Raw genomic sequence first — 21,202 nt, 5'->3', positions numbered from 1 at the left:
AAAAATAGTTTATGGACAATGAGATATCACTACACACCTACTGAAAAAACTAAAATTTAAAAATATTGACAATACCAAATGCTGGTGAGGATGTAGAGAAATTAGATCTCTCACACATGCCGGTGTGCATATTAACTTGTATCTCCACCCACTCTAGAAAATAGTTTGGCAGTTTCTGATAAAACGAAAATGTTGCTTGTTTTAGAAATCTATGAATTCTCTAAATTAGATTGTGCATCATTGCAATCCAAGTTGTTTTTACTTCACTAGTCAGCCCATTCTATTTTTTTTTTAAACCAGCTTGCACCAGCCTGGTGCCAGTCAATGCAACAATTGTTAAACAGTGGTAAATATAGATATTAATAATTCCTCAGGGAATCCTAGTTATAATAAACAAGGTCCTAAAAGTGATGGCCATGAGTGAAGCTTGTGTAATCTGAAAATCACTTGAGTTATGAGCTATTATTCCTCTCAAAAAACTGTCCCCTCTGTAACTGCCCTTCATACTGACCATCCCTCAGGCTGTTAGCCAGAACCCACTAGATCATTTATCCAAGAAGAGGGGTGTTGGTGTTTTCTTCTTAATTAACCTACATTGATTATTAAAGTCTCCTAAAGATGACTCACTGTCAGAACAACTTTGTATGTGTTACTGGAGAACCTGGAATTTTCCCAAATTCTATCTTTTATCAAGCCACAGCTCAAGTGCCCCGTCTTTCATGAAGATTCCTATAGCTCTTAGCATGTTCTTACCTTATGTCATTTGTTTTGCACTGTCTGTGTTTCTGTTCTTTGGGAACCTACTCCTTCTATGCCAGCTACTGAAAGTGATCCAGGACAAGTTGCTTAACATGTCTGATCCTCCATTTCCTCCTCATTTATAAAATAGAGGCGATGATAGATTTTATCTCAGCGTTTTTAGGATTAGGTAAGATTACATAGGGCTTTGTAATTTGTAGTTTGTTAATTATTACCACTTCTTATAAATCTGGCTCCCCCCTTACCTCCCAGCCACCCAACACTAAATCATGCTTCCCTGCCTCTCTGATCTACCGTAACACAGCACATCGGAGTCTGAGTTCCTTACCCCTGCCCATGCTGACATACGTTCATACTTACCAGAAAGGAAGCACCTTCTCTGATGTTGTAGCTTACCATACATTCGGTAGGAGACAGCAGGAGGTTGTGTGGAAAGATTTGTTTCCTATTTGAAAAATAAGGGTGCAGTAAGGGTAACATTGAGTAATTGCAACTTCAGAGTCAAAAGCTAGAGACATCGTCAGCTGTTCTGATCATATTACAAATCTAGCAGTACCTGGAAATAAATGGCTGCAAGCAAAGCTGTTGAGATTTCTGTATTGAAAATATGTTTTTGTTATTATTCAGTGTTGTGACAGTGACATCCCAAAATCTGTATTAATAGGACATAATCCATTAGTTGACTGCCATGTAGTGTATGGTCCTCAAGAGATCTGTACTGCTCTTCCAGTTTACTCTGTTACCATGTCTAAGTGTTTTTATCTGGTTTGGCACCAGACCATCTCTGAGTGACTTTAAAATAAAGAAACGTATCAAACACATGGGGCACCTGGGTGGCTCAGTCGGTTGAGCATCCGACTTTGGCACAGGTCATGATCTCACAGTTGGCAGGTTCAAACCCCGCGTCAGGCTCTGTGCTGACAGCTCAGAGCCTGGAGCCTGCTTCGGATTCTATGTCTCCCTCTTTCTCTGTCCCTGCCCCACTCACACTCTGTCTCTCTCAAAATTAAACATTAAAAAAAATTTTTTTAAGAAACCTATCAAACACAAATAGGAGTAATCAAAGCTAGTACTATCAGTAGTGAGATGGATGTACATTGTGTACCTCTTCACGTGCACAGAATAATTTTCTACAAAGATTTGTGGTATTTCTGTATTTCTGCAAAGATTAAATGATTGAATCTAGTCATGCAGAAACATCAGATGGATCTAAATGGAAGGTCACTCTACAGAATACTGTCAAGGAGATGGAAAACAGATAAGATAGGGAAACTGTTCCAGACTGAAGGAATCTGAAGAGACATGACAACCAAATGCAACATACCCAATTTGCTGAAAGATCACATGTGAAAGGAAGAAAGACAAGAGTCAAAGATAACTGCAAAGTTTTTATCCTGAGATACTGGAAGGATGATGTTGCCACTAACTAAAATGAAGAAGACTATGGAAGGAGCATATATTTTTGGAGAAATGAAGACCTTAGGTTGGACACAGTTGAGATGACTTTTAAACTTTCATGGGGGTAGTTTAGTAGGCTGATATATGATCTGGAATTCAATAATAGGTCAAGTGACAGAAATCACTGAGGAATATAGAAGATTTAGACAACAATCAATTCATGTGACATAATGAACATAAAGAATACAGCACTTCCCAATACACATACTTGTCAAAGACCTATGAAACATTTACAAATATTAACTAGGCCATAAGACAACCACAGTAAATGCTAAGGGAATGAATGATATTATATAAACATTTACAGATTTGTACAAAGCTATAATTCAGAGGAAAAACAAGGTAATCCTGCCTTCCCATCAGTAACAGGTAGGACTAGATCATATGCTGATCAGTTTAATGTTGATCAGTTTAATCTTCATCTTTGAGGCTTTTGTTTTGGTTTTTTAGTCCATACCTTATTTGCTGTATCTGAGCTTACTTTTGAGGTGTTTAAAAAGTCATTTTGCCCAATTAACACAAAGGTACTTTAAGGGTTGAAAGTGCTTATAAAAAGAGGTGTATGGGGCACCTGGGTGGCTCAGTTGGTTAAGCATCTGACTCTTGATCTTGGCTCAGGTCATGATCTCATGGTTCATGAAATTGAGCCCCATATTGGGCTCTGCACTGACAGGGCAGGGGCGTACTTGTGGTTCTCTCTCTCCCTGTCTTTCTTCCCCTCTTCTCTCTCTGTGTGTTTCTCTCTCAAAATAAATAAATTAATTTTTTTAAAGAGGTGTGTAATGGAAACAACAAAAAATAATTTTTAATGATTTACTTTGGAATACTTCTAAACTTACCGAAAAATTGCCGTAATAAAAAGAATTCCCATATCTCCCTCATCCATATTCTCCAATTATTTCCTTTATATTTCATTTTCTTCTCTCTGTGTGCCACACACACACACATGCCCACACACCATTTGTCATTATTAGTATTTTTCTGAACCTTTCAAGGGGAATCTAAGGATGTGATGCCCCATCACTTCTAAACATCCCTGTGGTTATTTCCCCCAAACAAAAGGATATTATTTAATATAACCAGCATACAAATCTCCAGATCAGGAAGTTAACCTTAGTACAAACTACCGTCCAACTCACAGACCCAATTCAAATGTCATCAACTGCCCCAACAATATGTTTATTCATTGTGATCCAGGATGCCCTCTAGGAATGTATGTTCCATTTGGTGTTCATGTCTCTTCAGATTCCTTCAATCTGGAACAGTTTCTCTATCTTATCTGTTTTCCATCTCCTTGAGAGTATTCTGTAGAGTGACCTTCCACTTAGATCCATGTTTCTGTATGACCAGATTCAAATCATTTAATCTTTGCAGAAATACGGAAATACTACAAATCTTTGAGAAAATGATTCTGTGCCCTTGAAGAGTACACAATGTACATCCATCTCACTACTGATAATATTAACTTTGAAGAGAAGAGCCAGTTTGTTTCCTGCTTTGGAAGACAGAGACGGTGTCTTCCTTCAGAGCAAAGAGCAGGCATGCTCACTGCCCATTATAAAAGACTTGGACCTCTAAGCTCAGATTTCCTCTCTAAGCAACCCACTTATGTGTGTGTAGGTGTTACTTGGTCCTCTTCACATTTTTCTAAGAGAATAGGGGTTCCTGAAACTGACACAAAATTTATGATACTCTTGTACTGCTATGCTATGAGTCATAAACTGTCCTTTGTCTCTGAACCAGGTGTTTCATGTTTTCTGCAATTATCTATGAAATGTGGCAAACTAACTTATTAGCTTGCCAGTAGGAAAACTCTCAAACACATCACTTTTTGACAATGTGATCTGGTCCAATAACCTGTCTGACCTTCTCTCTTAAAACTCTCCCCTTCTTTATTGCCTCTCTAGTCACACTTGATCATGGCAAGAAAGTTTCCACTTCATGGGCCTTGAACTCATTATTTTCTGTCTCCCCAAGGATCCACAGAGGTCATTTATTCACCTTCATGAGTTCTTTATTCAAATATCACCTCCCTTAATTCCACGTGCATACACCCTAATTTTTCTCTCTAGGACATATCAACATATATCATTCCACTACACACCATTTTAGGTTAAAATCCAAAACACTGACAACACGAAATGCTGACAAGGGTATAGCAGCAGCAGGAACTCTTATTCATTGCTGATGGAAATGCAAAATGGTACAGCCACTTTGGAAGACAGTTGGACAGTGTTTCACAACACTAAACATATTCTTACCAATGATCTAGAAATTGCACTCCTTGATATTTAACCAAATGAGCTGAAAATTATGTCCACACAAAAAGCCCACATGCAGATATTCATAGCACCTTTCTTCATAATTGCAAAAACTAGGAAGCAACCAGGATGTGCTTCTGTAGATAAATGAATAAATAAGCTGTGGTACATCCATACAATGTAATACCATTCAGCATTAAAAGAAGTGAACTATAAAGAAATGAGACATGAAGACATGGAGGAAACTTAAAATGCATATTACTAACTGAAGAAAAGCCAAGCTGAAAGGGCTTCATACCATGTGATTCCAACTATATGACATGCTGGAAAAAGCAAAACTATGGAGACCATAAAAATATTGGTGATTACCAGTTGTTAAGGAGGGATAAATGGGCGAAGCACAGAGGATTTTTTTTAAGTTTATTTGAGAGAGGGTGCACAAGAGAGAGCAAGGGAGGGGCAGAGGGAGGGAGAGAGAGAGAGAGAGAGAGAGGTAGAGAATTCCAAGCAGGCTCTGCACTGACAGTGAAGCCTGATCTTATGAACCATGAGATCATGACCTGAGCCTATATCAAGAGTCAGACTCTTAACCAACTGAGACACGCAGGTGCTCCCAAAGGATTTTTAGAACAGTAAAACTACTCTGTATGATACTATAATGGTAGATACATGTCATTATACATTTGTCAAAATCCACAGAATGTACACCAAAAATGATCCCTAATGTAAGCCATGGACTTTGGATGATAATTATATGTCAATGTAGGTTCATCAGTTGTAACAACTGTATGACTCCATAGCAGGATGTTGATAATGAAGAGGTTATATATGTGGGATTATATATGCAGAGCAGGTTAGTATATGGAAACTGTACTTTCTGCTCAGTTTTGCTATGAACCTAAAATTTCCCTAAAGATAGTTTATTTTTAAAAATACTGTGCAATAACATTTAGTATAATAGCATAAGAAGCAATAGGTGAAATATGCTAATATCAGAGTCTCATGAAGATAGATTATTGAGTGGAAAAAGTAAATACATTATGCATAGTTTGTATATAATATGGTTTCTTTTATGTGAAATAAATCAGATGCTAGATATACACACACATTAATTATATGTGCATCAGAAAATACACTGGCTACATATTCAATAAACTGTTAACAGTGGCTTATGGGAATTAAGAGAGGAGAAAGAACAATGGAATTTCATCTTTTTACTTTACGTTCTTCCATAGTGTTTAAATGTCTTATAATGATTATGTTTACCTTAGTAATACTTACAAAAATGACTTCAAAAGGACTTTCACTTTTTAAACTACCCCTGTATTCTTAAACCTTAATTCAGTGTTTTTGAAAATATGGTCCAAGTAACGCCTATGCCAGAAACACCTGGGTGTTTTTTTAAAATATACTTCCTAGACCCCATCTCAGCTCTATTAAGGGTCTGGTCTAGGAGTGAGGAATAGGACTTTACACTCTTACGAGTCATACTGGGAGATTCTAACCTCTACCATTTTGAACTGCAATAAGTCAAAATGAATGGTGTATTGCTTAAAAATCAGCAAATGCCAACACCTCTTGAATAAACACCTACCAGTTACCTGTCAACCGAAGGACAACAATACAGGCCTCGTCCAAAGGGAGAATAGGCAAAATAACTAGGTCAATGATATATGGTGAACCAGCTAAGAAGCACTGTCACATTATAAAATGAGGTTCAAAGAATCTATAGATTCCAGAGAGACAAATACTGCCAAACGTTCAGAACTTTCCTTCTTCCTTTCATAAACACACAGAAGCAACAAATAATATGAGACATTATAAATCTATATAATGATTCTACTTCAATTTATACTGAAATGAATTTACTTAGACTTACCATAAAGGAAAACCCAAAGGTTAGTACTTTCTGAAGAGATACAGATCTAAATTATTCTCAAGTAAACTGATACTTACTTCCATTTACATAGTCACTTTAAACATAACCTTGACTTGATTACATTCTACAATTTTTTTTTAATTTTTTTTTTCAACGTTTATTTATTTTTGGGACAGAGAGAGACAGAGCATGAACGGGGGAGGGGCAGAGAGAGAGGGAGACACAGAATCGGAAACAGGCTCCAGGCTCTGAGCCATCAGCCCAGAGCCCGACGCGGGGCTCGAACTCACGGACCGCGAGATCGTGACCTGGCTGAAGTCGGACGCTTAACCGACTGCGCCACCCAGGCGCCCCTACATTCTACATTTTAATCAGAAATAAAAAACTAAAGAATAATTCATACAGTGGTATCTTCTATCTTGCACAATTGGAATCATCTGTTTGGAAGCATTTTTAATGTAAGACATTCCCAAGAATCTCAATTTTTTGAGATAAGAATAAAACATTCTCATAATCTATGCATCTGATGCCTCTCTATAATATAATCGATCTAGAGCAGAGGATCTATGCCACACAGTACCAGCCAAAAGGAGCAGAGTTACCAGAAGTAATAGAAGGCTTTTCAATAATTGGCCCCATTACAATAAGTCCACATTTAGTGGGATTAGAACAAGTTTACCATGGTTCAGTTTATTTAGCAAGGAGCAACTCTTGGAAGATAAGGTAAGTTGTTAAATGATAAAATTAAATATACTGTATACATGAGCAATACTAATTTTTTTTAATTCATGTTTTTGTTTTGTTAGCTTTATCTATAAGTGATCCATCTTTCAGAAGCCATGAATTATCCTGGATGTCTTTTGCTTCCTTCCGTATTCAGAAAAAGACACATATTCAGTTGCAGTTTCAGCCTCTTTCTGCAGATGGCATCTTATTTTATGTTGCGCAGCACTTAAAAGCACAATCAGGTAAAGTTGGTGGGATATTTGCAGGGGGACAAATCGTAATGAATTCCTAATTAAGAAATATATAATAGAGTATTTTTATTTCTTTAAGTCACCTAGCCTATAAAATATGTAAACATTTGATACTTCTAATGTTCTGTTATCGCTGCAAGTGAATGTTTACGAATTGACTCCCTAAATATAAATTTTAGTAAAATAGCAAGAGGTGGGGCACCTGGGTGGCTCAGTTGGTTGAGCATCTGACTTCGGCTCAGGTCATGATCTCATGGTTCCTGGGTTTGAGCCCCGCATTGGACTCTGTGCGGACAGCTCAGAGCCTGGAGCCTGCTTCAGATTCTGTGTCTCCCTCTCTCTCTGCTCCTCCCCTGTCTGTGCTTTGTCTCTCTCTCAAAAATAAATAAACATTAAAAAAATAAGAAATAAATAAAAAAAAAATAGCAAGAGCTATGTTAGAATTGAAGTTAGCAAAATTCACATACAGTATATTCTCAACTGTATAACCATCCCATCAAAAAAGAGGTTGAAGCCAAGCACAATAGCCCTATGTCAAAAGGAACAAAATATGTATATAAAAGATAAAGGAAAGGAAGGCATGAATGATGTGTTTCCAGTAAATCCACCCACATTTAGAGTTCCAAAAATTTTAAGTTATTCTGTTATCTAAATAGTAAACCTAGGATTCACATTCCAAAATAAGTTGGTAAAAATATTTTTATTAAAAAAATTTTTAACGTTTATTTTTGAGACAGAGAAAGACAGAGCATGAATGGGGGAGGGTCAGAGAGAGAGGGAGTCACAGAATCCAAAGCAGGCTCCAGGCTCTGAGCTGTCAGCACAGAGCCCGACGCGGGGCTCAAACTCACAGACTGTAAGATCACGACCTGAGCCGAAGTCAGACACTTAACCGACTGAGCCACCTAGGCGCCCCAAAATATTTTTAACTATTAAAAGTAGCACAATCATTGCAAAGCAATATGGAATAAAAATATCCACGTAGTATGCTCCAGTTTGAAAAATTGTTTTTGAGTTTTTATTACTTTACTGTTGGTTTCCATTTTCATAGGTTTTTCTCCCGAATTTTGACAAAGACATTTGGTTTTATAGTTATAATTCTTTTTTTTTTTTTTTAATTTTTTTTTCAACGTTTTTATTTATTTTTGGGACAGAGAGAGACAGAGCATGAACGGGGGAGGGGCAGAGAGAGAGGGAGACACAGAATCGGAAACAGGCTCCAGGCTCTGAGCCATCAGCCCAGAGCCTGACGCGGGGCTCGAACTCACGGACCGCGAGATCGTGACCTGGCTGAAGTCGGACGCTTAACCGACTGCGCCACCCAGGCGCCCCTTTATAGTTATAATTCTGTTGCAAAATATATAAATTTTATATTTGGCTGTTCTTTCATCTTGTTTCTCAGAAAATGAAATTTTGGTATTGGGAAATAATTAAATAAGCTTACTTAGTTTCCCATAGTCAACAAAAATGGTTTCCTGATTTTCACAATGTAATCTAAGTATTCTTTTAAAGGTGTCTTAATATGTTGCTAAGTGATTAGAATATCAGGGAATTAGACTAAAGTGTTTCCATCTCAATGCACTGGTAAAATACCTTCAAAATAATTTCAAGGAGAAAAGATAATTTCAAAGAAAAAAAAAGATAACATGATTGAGCTACAAAATATACATTAGAAGAGATTTGTTTTCCTGAGAGTTGATATTTTATTTTAAATTCATGATTAAATCTCCCTGTGAAAATGCTAAAAGGAAGAATTGTACATAAACAGAAAATTTATACTTATAAATCAAGAGACATTAAAAGACAATCAGCTTTAGGAGTGCATGCATGACTTAGCTTGGTTAAGCATCCATCTTTTGATTTCATCTCAGGTCATGATCTCATGGTTTGTGGGCTCGAACCCCACGTAGGGCTCTGTGCTGACAGGTCGAGCCTGCTTGTGTGGGATTATCTCTCTCCCTCTCTCTCTCTGCCCCTCCCCTACTCGTGCTCTCTCTGTCTCTCTCTTAAAATAAATAAACTTTATAAAAAAACAATCAGTTTTAGTTATGTTGCTCATAAAAAAAACCTCAGGATTAACCTTTGTATGATAAGGGCATAAAATCAAGGTATATTTGGAACAGTACTGGCCAAGAATGTTGTACTATAGTTTTATAATTAGTACACTAGATACATATTTGTGTTTATGTATGTAAAATAAAAAGCTCGTACATATTAACATATGTAGGAAGACAAGAGCACGTTTTCTTTCATCTGTTATTAAATGGCACTGTATTTCAATTCATGTCAGTCAAGATTTTCCTTTTCTCTGCTTTAGACACTGTTTACAAAAAGAGATAATAGATTTATTACTTTCATGTCATGGTTGGTGCTGCATTTGACATGTTAGAAAATCATGAAAACTGTAAAATATTAAAAATCTAAGCTTTACATTTTCAGATTAACCAAAAGGTACTTATCAGATGAAAAGCATAAACTTATTTATTAGTGTTCAATTGGTGTAATGAAGTGGTAACATGTTTCATTTATTTAAGGTTGCATAAAATACAAGTGATGTTCTCATACTTTTTACCTTCTTTATGAGTTATGTTTAATACAACCTTAACTAAGTCTTCTAGCTGATTCTCTGCTAAGAGGAACTTTCAGTAAAAAGTGCCCACTTAGTACACAATGTAAAAAAAAGACAAATTTAGATGTCAACAACCAATTAGGTTTTCATATGTAGAAGACCAAATTCTCAATTAGTAAAGTATCTGTGTCTATTTCGAGGTTAATAATTTTAATAATCTAACATAAAATTTGAAACAAAATGATAATTTCAAAATTATGCTAGTTGATTTTAGATCTTTCATTTTGGAAATAAATTTTAAAGAAATAAATCCTTGGCACCTGTTTATCCATTGCTGGTAAGAATTTAATATCTTAAAGTGAATGTGGGGCACCTGGGTAGCTTAGTTGGTTAAGCATTAGACTTTGGCTCAGGTCACGATCTCATGGTTCATGAGTTCAAGCCCCATATCAGGTGAGCTCGAGCCCCAAGGGTGAGTCCCAATTCTCTCTCTCCCTCTCTGCACCTCATGGGATTCTCTCTCTCTGCCCCTTGCTCACTTGCACCCTTTCTAAAAAAAAAAAAAAAGATCACCCTTTGCGATCTTTAGGAAAAAGTGTTTTGATACATAAAAATTATTAATATTATGTTAAGCACAAATTGATCATGGATAGCCTGAATTCATCTTGCTATAGTTAGAAGCCTCACAAATATGTTTTTAAAAAGCCTAGTCATCCCGGGCGCCTAGGTGGCTCAAGTCCCTTTAAGTGTCCGACTTCAGCTCAGGTCATGATCTTGAGGTTGGCGAATTCAAGCCCCACATGGGGCTCTCCGCTCTCAGTGTGGAGCCTGCTTCGAATCTCTCAAAAATAAACATTAAAAAGAATAACAACAGGGATGCCTGGGTGGCTCAGTCAGTTAGGCATCCAACTTCAGCTCAGGTCATGATATCATGGTTCATGAGTTAGAGCCCCCTGTCAGGCTCTGTGCTGGCAGCTCAGAGACTGGAGCCTGCTTTGGATTCTGTGACTCCCTCTCTGCCCCTCCCCGGCTCGTGCTCTCTCTCAAAAATAAATAAAACATTAAAAACAATTTTTTTAAAGAACAATAGCAACAGTGAATTCATTTATGATCACTCCATTTATGAGTTCAGTTTCTTGTAAGGACTGTCCACTAGGGATCAATTTCTAACATATACTTATCCTAATGCCAATCTGTTCTCACAACCCATGACTACAGCACCATATTCTAGTCAACTAAAATAAAAGGTTTGCATGACAAAATCTGTTAATACAGTTACAAGAGCAATCTTAGCTTCCAGGGACACAAAGGGGGAAAAGAAAAACACCTTTTTTGGTCAGTTCTTCATAAGACAACATACCAGCAAAACTGCATTAAAATAAGCCTTCCTTTATTCTCTTTGCACTTAGAGTTGGCAACTTGATATTATAGATTGCAGCTTTAGCTTTCCTAATCATTTTTTACTGTTTTTGGGGTTTTATTAAGTTTATTTTGAGAGAGAGAAGGCGTGTGCAAGCGGGGGAGCAGCAGAGAGAGAGAGTGAGGGCAAGAGCGAGAGCGAGAGCGAGAGAGAGAGAGAATCCTAAGCAGGCTCCACATTCAACATGGAGCCCCCATGGGGCTCGATCTCACAACCGCAAGACTATGACCTGAGCCAAAATCAAGATTTAGATGCTTAACAGACTGAGCCACCCAGCCATTCCTAAAGGTGATTTCTTAATTCAATAATTGTTTATTTAGCATCTAAGTATGTGCCAGGTGCTGTGCTAGGTGCTGGGGATAAACCGTTGGGCCAAATCAGACACAGACCCTGTTTCCATGAAGCTTACGAGCTAGTGGATGAGGCTGAGGCACCTATTAAATAATCACAGGTATAATGACAGATTACAGTCACTAGAAATTCTCTATGAGGAAAATGATTCAGAGAACCATACTTTGCATGGGCTCATATAGTTTTCTGAAGTTGAAATCATAGGTTTAGGACTATAGACCTACATATTCCAGTCTTCTTAGAATAATGGTGGGAAGGGGACCACAAAGGGGAGTAGAAGGAAAGGACACTGTGGGAGAGAGGTGAGGCAGTGTTGCACTGCCCAAGGAGAAAAGGAAGAATAGCATGTGCCAAGAAATCTCCTTGGATAAGAAATTTTATTGGTTGTGAAATGTTAGGGAGAAGGGAAAATGCTATCTTGAGGAAGACATCTGCAGGATTTGTTATGTAAATCACTTTGCTAACCTCTTGAAGCAGCTTTACCCTTGAAGGGCCACATTCTTTTCTTGGCACAGAGAGCTGCATTTACTTTTCCTTTGAATGCCTCACTGCAACTTCATACACAGGCTAGATCATATTTATTCACATTTGTTCCCAGATGACTATATAATTATAAAATGAGGTAAACATTGTGAAGGAGAGAAATGTGGTGCTATCAATAAAATAAAATAAAAAACCTGACCAACTCTGTGGAATCACAGAACAGTTCTCTGAGGAAGTGGCATTTGATCTCAGACCTGAAGGATAGGAGTTTCCTAGATGAGGTGCGATGAGGTGGAGTGTTCCAAGAAAAAGAAAACAATGTGCACAAACGTTCGGAGGCAAGAACAAGGTCAGTGTTGCTGGAGTAAAGAGAGTGGAGGAAGAGGGAGAATACACTCCGGGTGAAGCTGGAGAAAGGGGCTGGGAAACCTGCAGAGCCTCTGTAGATGTTAAAGATTTTAGGCTTTTATCTCAACAGCAAATGCCATTAAAGGGTAGTATAATGACCAGATCTTTTCAGTTGAAAAGATCACTTTAGCTTCAGTTTAGATTCGAAATTCAATTAGGAAGGAAGAGTGAAGAGGCTCTAGCAAATAGATTGAGCTAGAAATAAAGCTAGTGAATCTAATGAAGATGGCAAAGGCGGACAGAATCAAGATGTTTGCAGTGAACCAAAATGTTAATAAACCTGCTTATGTGTGGAAATCAGGGATCACAGCTAAATTTTTAGTTTGAAGAACTGGAGGATGAGGAAGTGACTGAGTTTGCAAAGACTGGAAGATGCCAGGTGTATGGGAGAAAGTTCACAAACTGAGATACGAAATTTAGAGAGATCTCAACTAGGGATGTGTGTAGTAGACAGAACTTGATGCCAAGGACATGGCTGAAACTTTTTCATAGCACCCGTATTAACTGTTCTTAACTCTTTTACTGCCTCAATCTCTGTCAAAAAAGCAGAATCAGATGTCTGGAGTAAAAACATCTTTAAAAAAGCTTTTTACACATTCATCCTTAAGTAGATAAAATCATTAAAGGTAAACTTCACTTTAACTTAGTACCGCAATACATTTCATTCAATGCAAAATATTTACAACTAGGAAAAGCTTATGTGGCCAATTCCTGAATAATACAGGATATATGTATGAATAAATACCCATATATTTTCATCTATAGATGGAAATAAAATTCTCTAACGTTGTGATCAAGACTTGCCTTTTTTTGCCCAAAACCAAAACTTACTCAAATGGCCAGAAAGGGCAAGAGTTTTTAATGGAGTAACATTTTCCTGTTACTAATTAACTGGTTTTCTTTCTCAACAGGTGATTTTTTATGTATCTCCTTAGTAAATGGTTCTGTTCAACTTCGCTACAACCTTGGTGACAGAACTATCATTCTAGAAACTCTCCAAAAAGTGACTACTAATGGAAGTATTTGGCATGTGATTAAAGCAGGAAGAGTTGGTGCGGAAGGCTACCTGGATCTGGATGGGATAAATGTAACAGAAAAAGCCAATGCAAAAATGAGCTCCCTGGACACAAATACTGACTTCTATGTTGGAGGAATGCCATCTTTAAATCTTGTAAATCCTATGTCAATAGCAAATGAACCTGCAGGTTTTCAGGGCTGTGTCCGAGAAGTTATTATAAATAATCAAGAGTTAAAATTAACTGAATTAGGAGCAAAAAGTGGAGCAAATGTAGGTGACTGTGATGGGACCCCCTGTGGGTACAAGGTGTGCAGAAATAGGGGTGAATGTATAGTAAATGGCACAACTTTTTCTTGCAAATGTTTGCCACATTGGACTGGAAATACATGTAACCAGTCTGTGCACTGTTCAAATAATCTTTGTCTCCACCAATCTCTATGTATACCCGACCAATCATTTTCTTACAATTGTTTCTGTGCTTTGGGTTGGGTGGGAAAGTATTGTGAAAACAAAACTTCATTTTCAACTGCAAAATTTATGGGTAATTCTTATATTAAATACATTGATCCAGATTACAGAATGAGAAACCTTCAGTTCACTACTATATCCTTAAATTTCAGTACTACTGAAACAGAAGGCTTAATTGTATGGATAGGAAAAGCTCAAAAGGAAGAAAATGATTTTCTAGCAATTGGTCTCCATAATCAGTCCTTGAAAATAGCAGTTAACTTAGGAAAAAGCGTATCTGTGCCTATGATCTATAGCAATGGCACATTCTTTTGTAATAAATGGCACCATGTAAGTGTAATTCAAAATCAGACTGTTATTAAGGCCTACCTAGATAACAACCTAATTCTCTCAGAGGATATTGATCCACACAAAAAATTTGTTGATTTAAACTATGATGGCATTAGTTATCTAGGGGGATTTGAATATGGCCGAAAGGTAAATACTGTTACTCAAGAGATTTTTAAAAGAGATTTTGTTGGCAAAATTAAAGATGTATTTTTTCAGGACTCAAAAAAAATTGAGTTAATTAAATCAGAAGGGTATAATGTTTTTAATGGAGATGAACAAAATTAATGACATAAATACTGGTAATTTTGATATACAAAATATATATGTAAATGTATTTTGATAGCTATTTGTGGCACATTATTTACTAAAATTAGCTATTTACTATTAACTGAAATAGTCTAAATGCTAACATACCTTATTTATAAGCTTATAAAATATAGCTAAAGAAATGATTTTGGTTGGTTTTCCTACATCCAATATCTATAAACATGTTGATTCGAAAGTTTTCACTCCATTAGTTCATGTAGTGTTTATTCATCTGTGAATTGGTTTTAAATGATACAAAGAAAAATAAAATAAAAAGCAAATTATTAACCAAAGGAAAAATAAAAATTATATAAGAAAAAAACTACACAATCATATTCTGTTATATGGCTCAGCTATGAATATTTATATGATTGTAATAATATGAAATTTAAATATGTACTAAAACCAAAGTTATTGCATGAATGTGGGAAGATGGAAGGTGGAGGAAAGGAGTTGGCTGGTGAGGGTTAAACATTTAAATCCCATAGTAAGACATTAATAGATACCACAATTGTTGCAACCTTTTTTAAAGCATACATGTCACAAATATGAAGACACATATCCTAAGAAATATCTAAAAGAACTGAAAATAGTAACCTCTGGAGAGGAGTAGTGCAAACATTGCGGGGTTTTGTTTACAAACCTTATAAAATTACTTGACTTTTTAAGCCATGTACTTACATAACTGATCAAATTTAAAAATTAAACTTCATTTACACCTAAATTTTCAAGTCTACAGATCTCAAAACTGAGCATTAAATAGGTTCTGAATAATGCCATTGAAAAATTATTGTACTGATTGTATCTATGCCATCAAAAATAGTAACCTGAGAAAATTCCTTTTACCCAATCACCAGTTATTGATATAATTGTAGATAGCATTTTCTCTCCCCACCCCACCATTGCATATTGGGAAGTAGTTATTGCTGCTGTTATTTAGCATTTTTAGAGTGTGGTATTTATGACAATTTGGCCACCAAGAAAGCAAATGACGACACGACTGACACAATACACTAATAGGTATGACTATACCTGGAGAGAAAAAATTTACCTTGGTAATAAGCAACATGTGAAGTTTGAAAGGAAAGATATATTAATTATTAAATGGAGAAAATGGTTTACAAATAAAGGGGCAGGTGCATGGTTAGCTGCTCATTGCTATTAAGCAAAATCTGCCTGTACAGTTTCCAGTGTATACAAAGAAACTAACCAATTTATCATTTGAAGAATTAAAAAAAAATTTTTTGCAGGGGGGCACTTGTTTTTGCCACACCATTGCAATCAGAAGGCTACAGATACTATTGGAGGGCCCCAGAACTAAAGTTAAGAACTTTGGCACCATTCAATGGCACACAACATACCCCCAGGTATATGACATTAGAAAAGGTGTGTGAGCAAAGTATAATGTAAGGTAGAACTACAGAATGTCTATATACTGATTCCAAGGCTGTGTGTGTGTGTGTGTGTGTGTGTGTTGTTCTGTTTTTTAACAGAAACCATGTAAGAAAACTCCATCCAACAATATTGGCTGAAAAACTGTGACCTAAATTTGTTTTGTCCCATACCATTTCATCTAACTTTGGTGATATTAAGATAATAACTGATCTTTAAAAAATTCATTTTGATGGCTGATAATTAGATCTCACTTTAAAGACATACATTTTATGTATAAAGCTAATAAAGCTGTTCTCAAAGGTTACCAAAGTTCCAATGAACCACACCCCCATGATAGGCTACATGTTCTCTCATGATACAAAGTGCCTATCATTAAAGCAGCACTTCCTTAAGTATAAAACAAGGAACTCTGAGAGCCCCTAAGTCTTCTGGGGATCCACAGAGTACTTCCTTTCTCAATGACAATTCCATGTGAAGCCAGGTTTTCTTCATATATTTCAAATGAGATGACATATTGCAAAACACTGAATGCAGAGGCAGTTAAGAGAATCCAGAGATGTGCAAAAATGAAGACCATGACATTCTTACCAAATTTAGTGTAAGTTATTTTTCACACAAATTTACATTAACATAAGGATCATTGTTAAATAAGTTAACAATTATTTGTAAATTATAACATCTTAATTTCTAATATGCTAAATGGTACAACCCATTTTTTGGGTTCTCAATAACTTTTTAAAGAGTAAAAAGATCCTGAAACCAAAAAGTTTGAGAATTACTGTTAAAGTTGCTTCTCACAGCTGCAGTTTCACATGAAGATGTGATCACTTGTCTTCTGCACTACACTGCAAGCTCCAAGACTGGAGGCGAATTGTACCATTCAATTCCAAGAATCAAGCACCAAATAGAATAGGCACCAAATAAGTAAGAATTTAAAACTGCTATCTACCAATTTCCTATAAATCAAAATGACTCGAAAACTTTTTTTTTTTTTTTTACTGTAAAATCTAAAATTTCATGTGGTGGGAGTACCTGGGTGGTTCAGTCAGTTAAGTATCAGACTTCAGCTCAGGTCATGATCTCTGGGTCATGTTGCCCCTCTCCAACTCCTGCTCTCTCTCTCAAAAATAAATAAAACATTTAAAAATTTTTAAATTTCATGTGAATTATCATTATTCATTTTTGCTATCTTTGGGATGATAGTGTTGAAGATTTCCTGTGTTTTTCCAGCACAAAATAGAAATAATTGATACAGAAACCCTTTAAGATAACTTTACTATAAACATTACAATGCTTCTGAAACACAAAGTGTTGAATGTAAACATGTTTTATAGTACGGTGAATGCCTCATATCTGTCAGAAAGGTTAAAATTAACACAGGAAACAATAGAGGATGCAGACGAGGCTACAGAATAAAGGGAACACTTTTGCACTGTTGGTGAGAATACAAACTGGTGCAGCCACTCTGGAAAACAGTGTGGAGGTTTCCTTAAAAAAATTAAAAATAGAACTACCCTATTAGGGATCCAGCAATTGCACTACTATGTATTTATCCAAAGGATACAAAAACGCTGACTCAAAGGGGCACATGCACCCCAATGGTTATAGCAGCACTATCAACAACAAATTATGGAAAAAATCCAAATGTCCATCCACTGATGGATAAAGATGTGGTGTGTGTGTAAATACACACAATGGAGTATTTACTCAGCGATGAAAAAGAATGAAATCTTGCCATTTGCAACAATGTGGGTGGACCTAGAAGGTATTATGCTAAGTGAAATAAGTCATTGAAAGACATATGATTTCACTCATGTGAAATTTAAGAAACAAAATAGATGAACATAGAAGGGAAGGAAAAATATAACAACAAAGAGGCAGGCAAACCATAAGAGACCCTTAAATACAGAGAACAAACAGGGTTGCTGGAGGGGAGGGTGGGCAGGGAGATGGGCTAAATGGGTGATGGGCATTAAAGCGGGAACTTGCTGGGATGAGCACTGGGTGTTACAGGTGATGAATCACTAAATTCTACTTCTGAAACCATTATTACACTATATGTTAACTTGATTTAAATAAAAAAATTAAGGCAATGTTTATCTTTTAAAAGATTCAACAAAGTTGCTGCAAAAAATTGACTTGGGGACAGAGGAGGGAAGTATTCTCTTTTAAAATAAGGAATATTTTTAAAGTACAGCTTGGGCAGATATGTCCATACACACACTGAATTACTTCACAGAAAAAGGTATTTAGGGATATTGGTAGTTATACTGAATTCACTGCCTCCTTTAAGTACTCTGGTTTCCCCCACCCAAAGACTCTGTTCTGCATCTATAAAGTAGACTCGTGTTTTCAAGACCTTTCTAGCTCTTAACCTAAAATTTCTTGCTCTATACATGAATTACTGAAATTCTTTATGAAACAGGAATCAAAGAATCAGGGTTGACACCTTTTTAAAAGTAGTAACCAATTCTATTCAAGATTTGCCTTGGGAGACAAATAGTCATTAGTAAGTGGTAACTTGACCAGTGTTTTAAAGGGATCTGAGCAGACTGAAATAGTGCAACTGGTACATTTAAATGTTAAAATTAAGTCAACTATTCACTTTAATAAAATCTGGTTCATTAGCAAGCTCTCATAATGCATTTTAACTTGATTCATATCCTTCTTTAAAAACATAGCTACAATTAAAAACTAAGACCATACCTGATTAGAAATTTAGCAGTTAACTAGTTTTATATAGCCAAGTGGTTTAACTGTCACTCCATTTTCTTATCTATTGTTGGTTATTTTTCTTAACTTTTAAACATATTTACTATGATCCTAGATGTGTTTTAACTCCAAAAATTTAGTTCACCCACAAGTTACAATCAGCAAGTCAAGAATTGTGGTAAATAGAATGGTCCCTTAAAGTTGTCTACATCCTAATCCCTGGCACCTATAAATAGGTTATATGGCAAGAGGGAATTGAGGTCTCAAATGGAACTCAAGTTCCTCATCAGCGACCTTAAAATAGGAAGGTTATCCTGGATTACCTGGGTGGGCCTAATATATCACAAGGGCCCCTTAAAAGTGGATGAGGGAATCAGAAGGATCAGAGGTGGCTTTGAATTGAAGGAAGGGACCTTGAGGCAAGGAAAGTGAGTGGCCTCTAAAAGCTGGAAAAGACAAAGGGAATGGATTTTTCTCCTAAGGCCTCCAGAGAAGGACACGTTGATCTCAACCTGAGATCTGCATCAGACTTCTGATCTACAGAAACGTACAATAAAGTTGTGTGGTTTTAGGCCACTAACTTTTTAATAATTTGTCACAGCACCAACAGAGAATAAAAGAGAACTTGAGAATTAGGATTTGAAACGAAGATAAACTTTGCAGATCTATACAAGGGAACCCACACTTTTCGTCTTCCTGCTCACTTTGAGGAGTTGGGCTATTCACCACAGACAGGCTGGTGGAATAGAGAGGAAAAGGGCTATGAAAAGCATATACGGTAATCAGGCTTTTGTCCCTCTCTCCTGTTCTCAATTTTCATACAACTGGCATGCAGACTTTGAAGAAAAGTGGAACTGAGCTAAATTCCAGTTCTGACAATAGCAGTCTAACCTTGGGCACTTTTTTTTTCTTTCCCCCTAAGTACAAGTTTCCTCAAGAGACCTCTGAGGTAAGTCAGTCTTCACCTTTCAGGCTGCCCAAGGTTTATATAAAGTGCTCCACACAAGCTCTGACATAACAGAGGGCTCACAGAGGCTTTCTTATTGCAAGGATGACAAGAGGTGGACTTTTTGGTATTGAGACACCCTGGTACATTTTACTTAAGAGAGGTATGTAGAATCTGTCTGAAGATGGTTCTAAATTTTAAAAAGCATCAAATTTTTTGAAGATTAAGCTTTCCTTAAGACAGGAGAAACAAAGAGGAATCTCATTTAACTCATATTTGTGTTAAAGCTGGTTTGTAGGTGAGACTTTAAAAGACTGAGAATGGCTTTGGATCTACTAATCACTGAAAATTTTTCTCATTTCCCTTTCCTCCCAAGTTAAAACCTCAGTCAATATGCCTATACTCCCCCTAATCACCACAATGTTTCAGTCAACAAGGGTAAGAGACCTGGTTTTAACACTTAGTAGCCCTGTAATCTCAGGAGATGGCCACCACTAATAGGAGCCTCTATGAGATCAAGCTCCAATGAGATATGAAAGCATCACAATATATATAAGAAACTACTGGCTAAGAAGTAATAAAAAACTAACTTAAAGGCTTTCTTCCATTGGTTAACCCATTTTTACCTTACCAAACAAACAAAAAAAAATTCAATGTCTACTCAACTCCCCCCCACCATCCCTACCAGATTAATCAGGGGAAGCAGACTTACTAACATACATAGTTGAAATCAAAAAGGTAATTTTTTTGGTTTGAGGGATTTGTTTTTGGTTTTTGTTGTTTTTTAAGTAAAACCCTGAACAATTTCTTCATAATGCTGCAAAAGATGACCAACCTTAAGTTTTGTATGCAAACTGACTAGTTTTCTAACAAGTTAATTTCCAAAAGAAAAGTAGACCAAAATTAAACAAACTTTATTTCAATACAAGTCCTCTGTTTCAGAACTCTTATGATCATTAATTTCGGAGGATAAGGATGACAAAAAAAAGGGTTGCAAGTTATTGCAAGTTAGACAAAATGTTCGGTTTTGAATTTCAGCTCCTTTTCTCTCCAGTGAGAGCAGCAAAGCTGACTCATTTTCAAAACCTATTTTTAACTGTAATCTTTATACTTTTTAAGAAAATCAATTTTATCTTTTTAATTTTGTGAAGTCATTTATATTTTTCTTCATTAATACAGAGGAGCAAAAATACTGTTTTTTCTTTTTTGGCCTCAAGTGCTAGTAACTTTTGGTAGCTATTGGTTTAAATTATAGCAATCAATACAGTAGGTAATTTAGGGTGTAAGTAAATTTAAATTTGGATTAACAACAGCCTCCAGGTGTTTTCTATTTCAAGAAGTACTAGCATACAAAACTGTAGTTATCCCCCCTCCTCCACCAACAAATTACACCTGTTCCAAAGAGATTCACGTTTCTCTAAAATAAAAGTTCTGAAATGATTAGTCAGTGTACCAAATTTTG

The 21,202-nt window shown here is 36.3% G+C and overlaps 1 protein-coding gene across 1 annotated transcript in view; it reads left to right on the top strand.

Annotated features, from left to right (window-relative positions):
• Positions 1–14,886, top strand: part of LOC112861989 (EGF-like photoreceptor maintenance factor) — a 320,134-nt gene extending 305,248 nt beyond the window's left edge. Inside the window, exons 11-12 of the mRNA XM_025925163.2 lie at positions 7,164–7,325; positions 13,477–14,886. Coding sequence (XP_025780948.2) covers positions 7,164–7,325; positions 13,477–14,666 — 1,352 coding nt within the window. The 3' untranslated portion in view covers positions 14,667–14,886. The remainder of the gene's footprint in view (positions 1–7,163; positions 7,326–13,476) is intronic.
• Positions 14,887–21,202: the final 6,316 nt, after the last annotated feature.

This window comes from Puma concolor, chromosome B2 (genome assembly GCF_028749965.1).
Source record: "Puma concolor isolate L17-30 chromosome B2, mPumCon1.1.hap2, whole genome shotgun sequence".
NCBI classification, from domain to species: domain Eukaryota; kingdom Metazoa; phylum Chordata; class Mammalia; order Carnivora; family Felidae; genus Puma; species Puma concolor.
The sequence above is the reverse complement of the archived record's forward strand: the minus strand, read 5'-3'. Positions and strand labels throughout refer to the sequence as shown.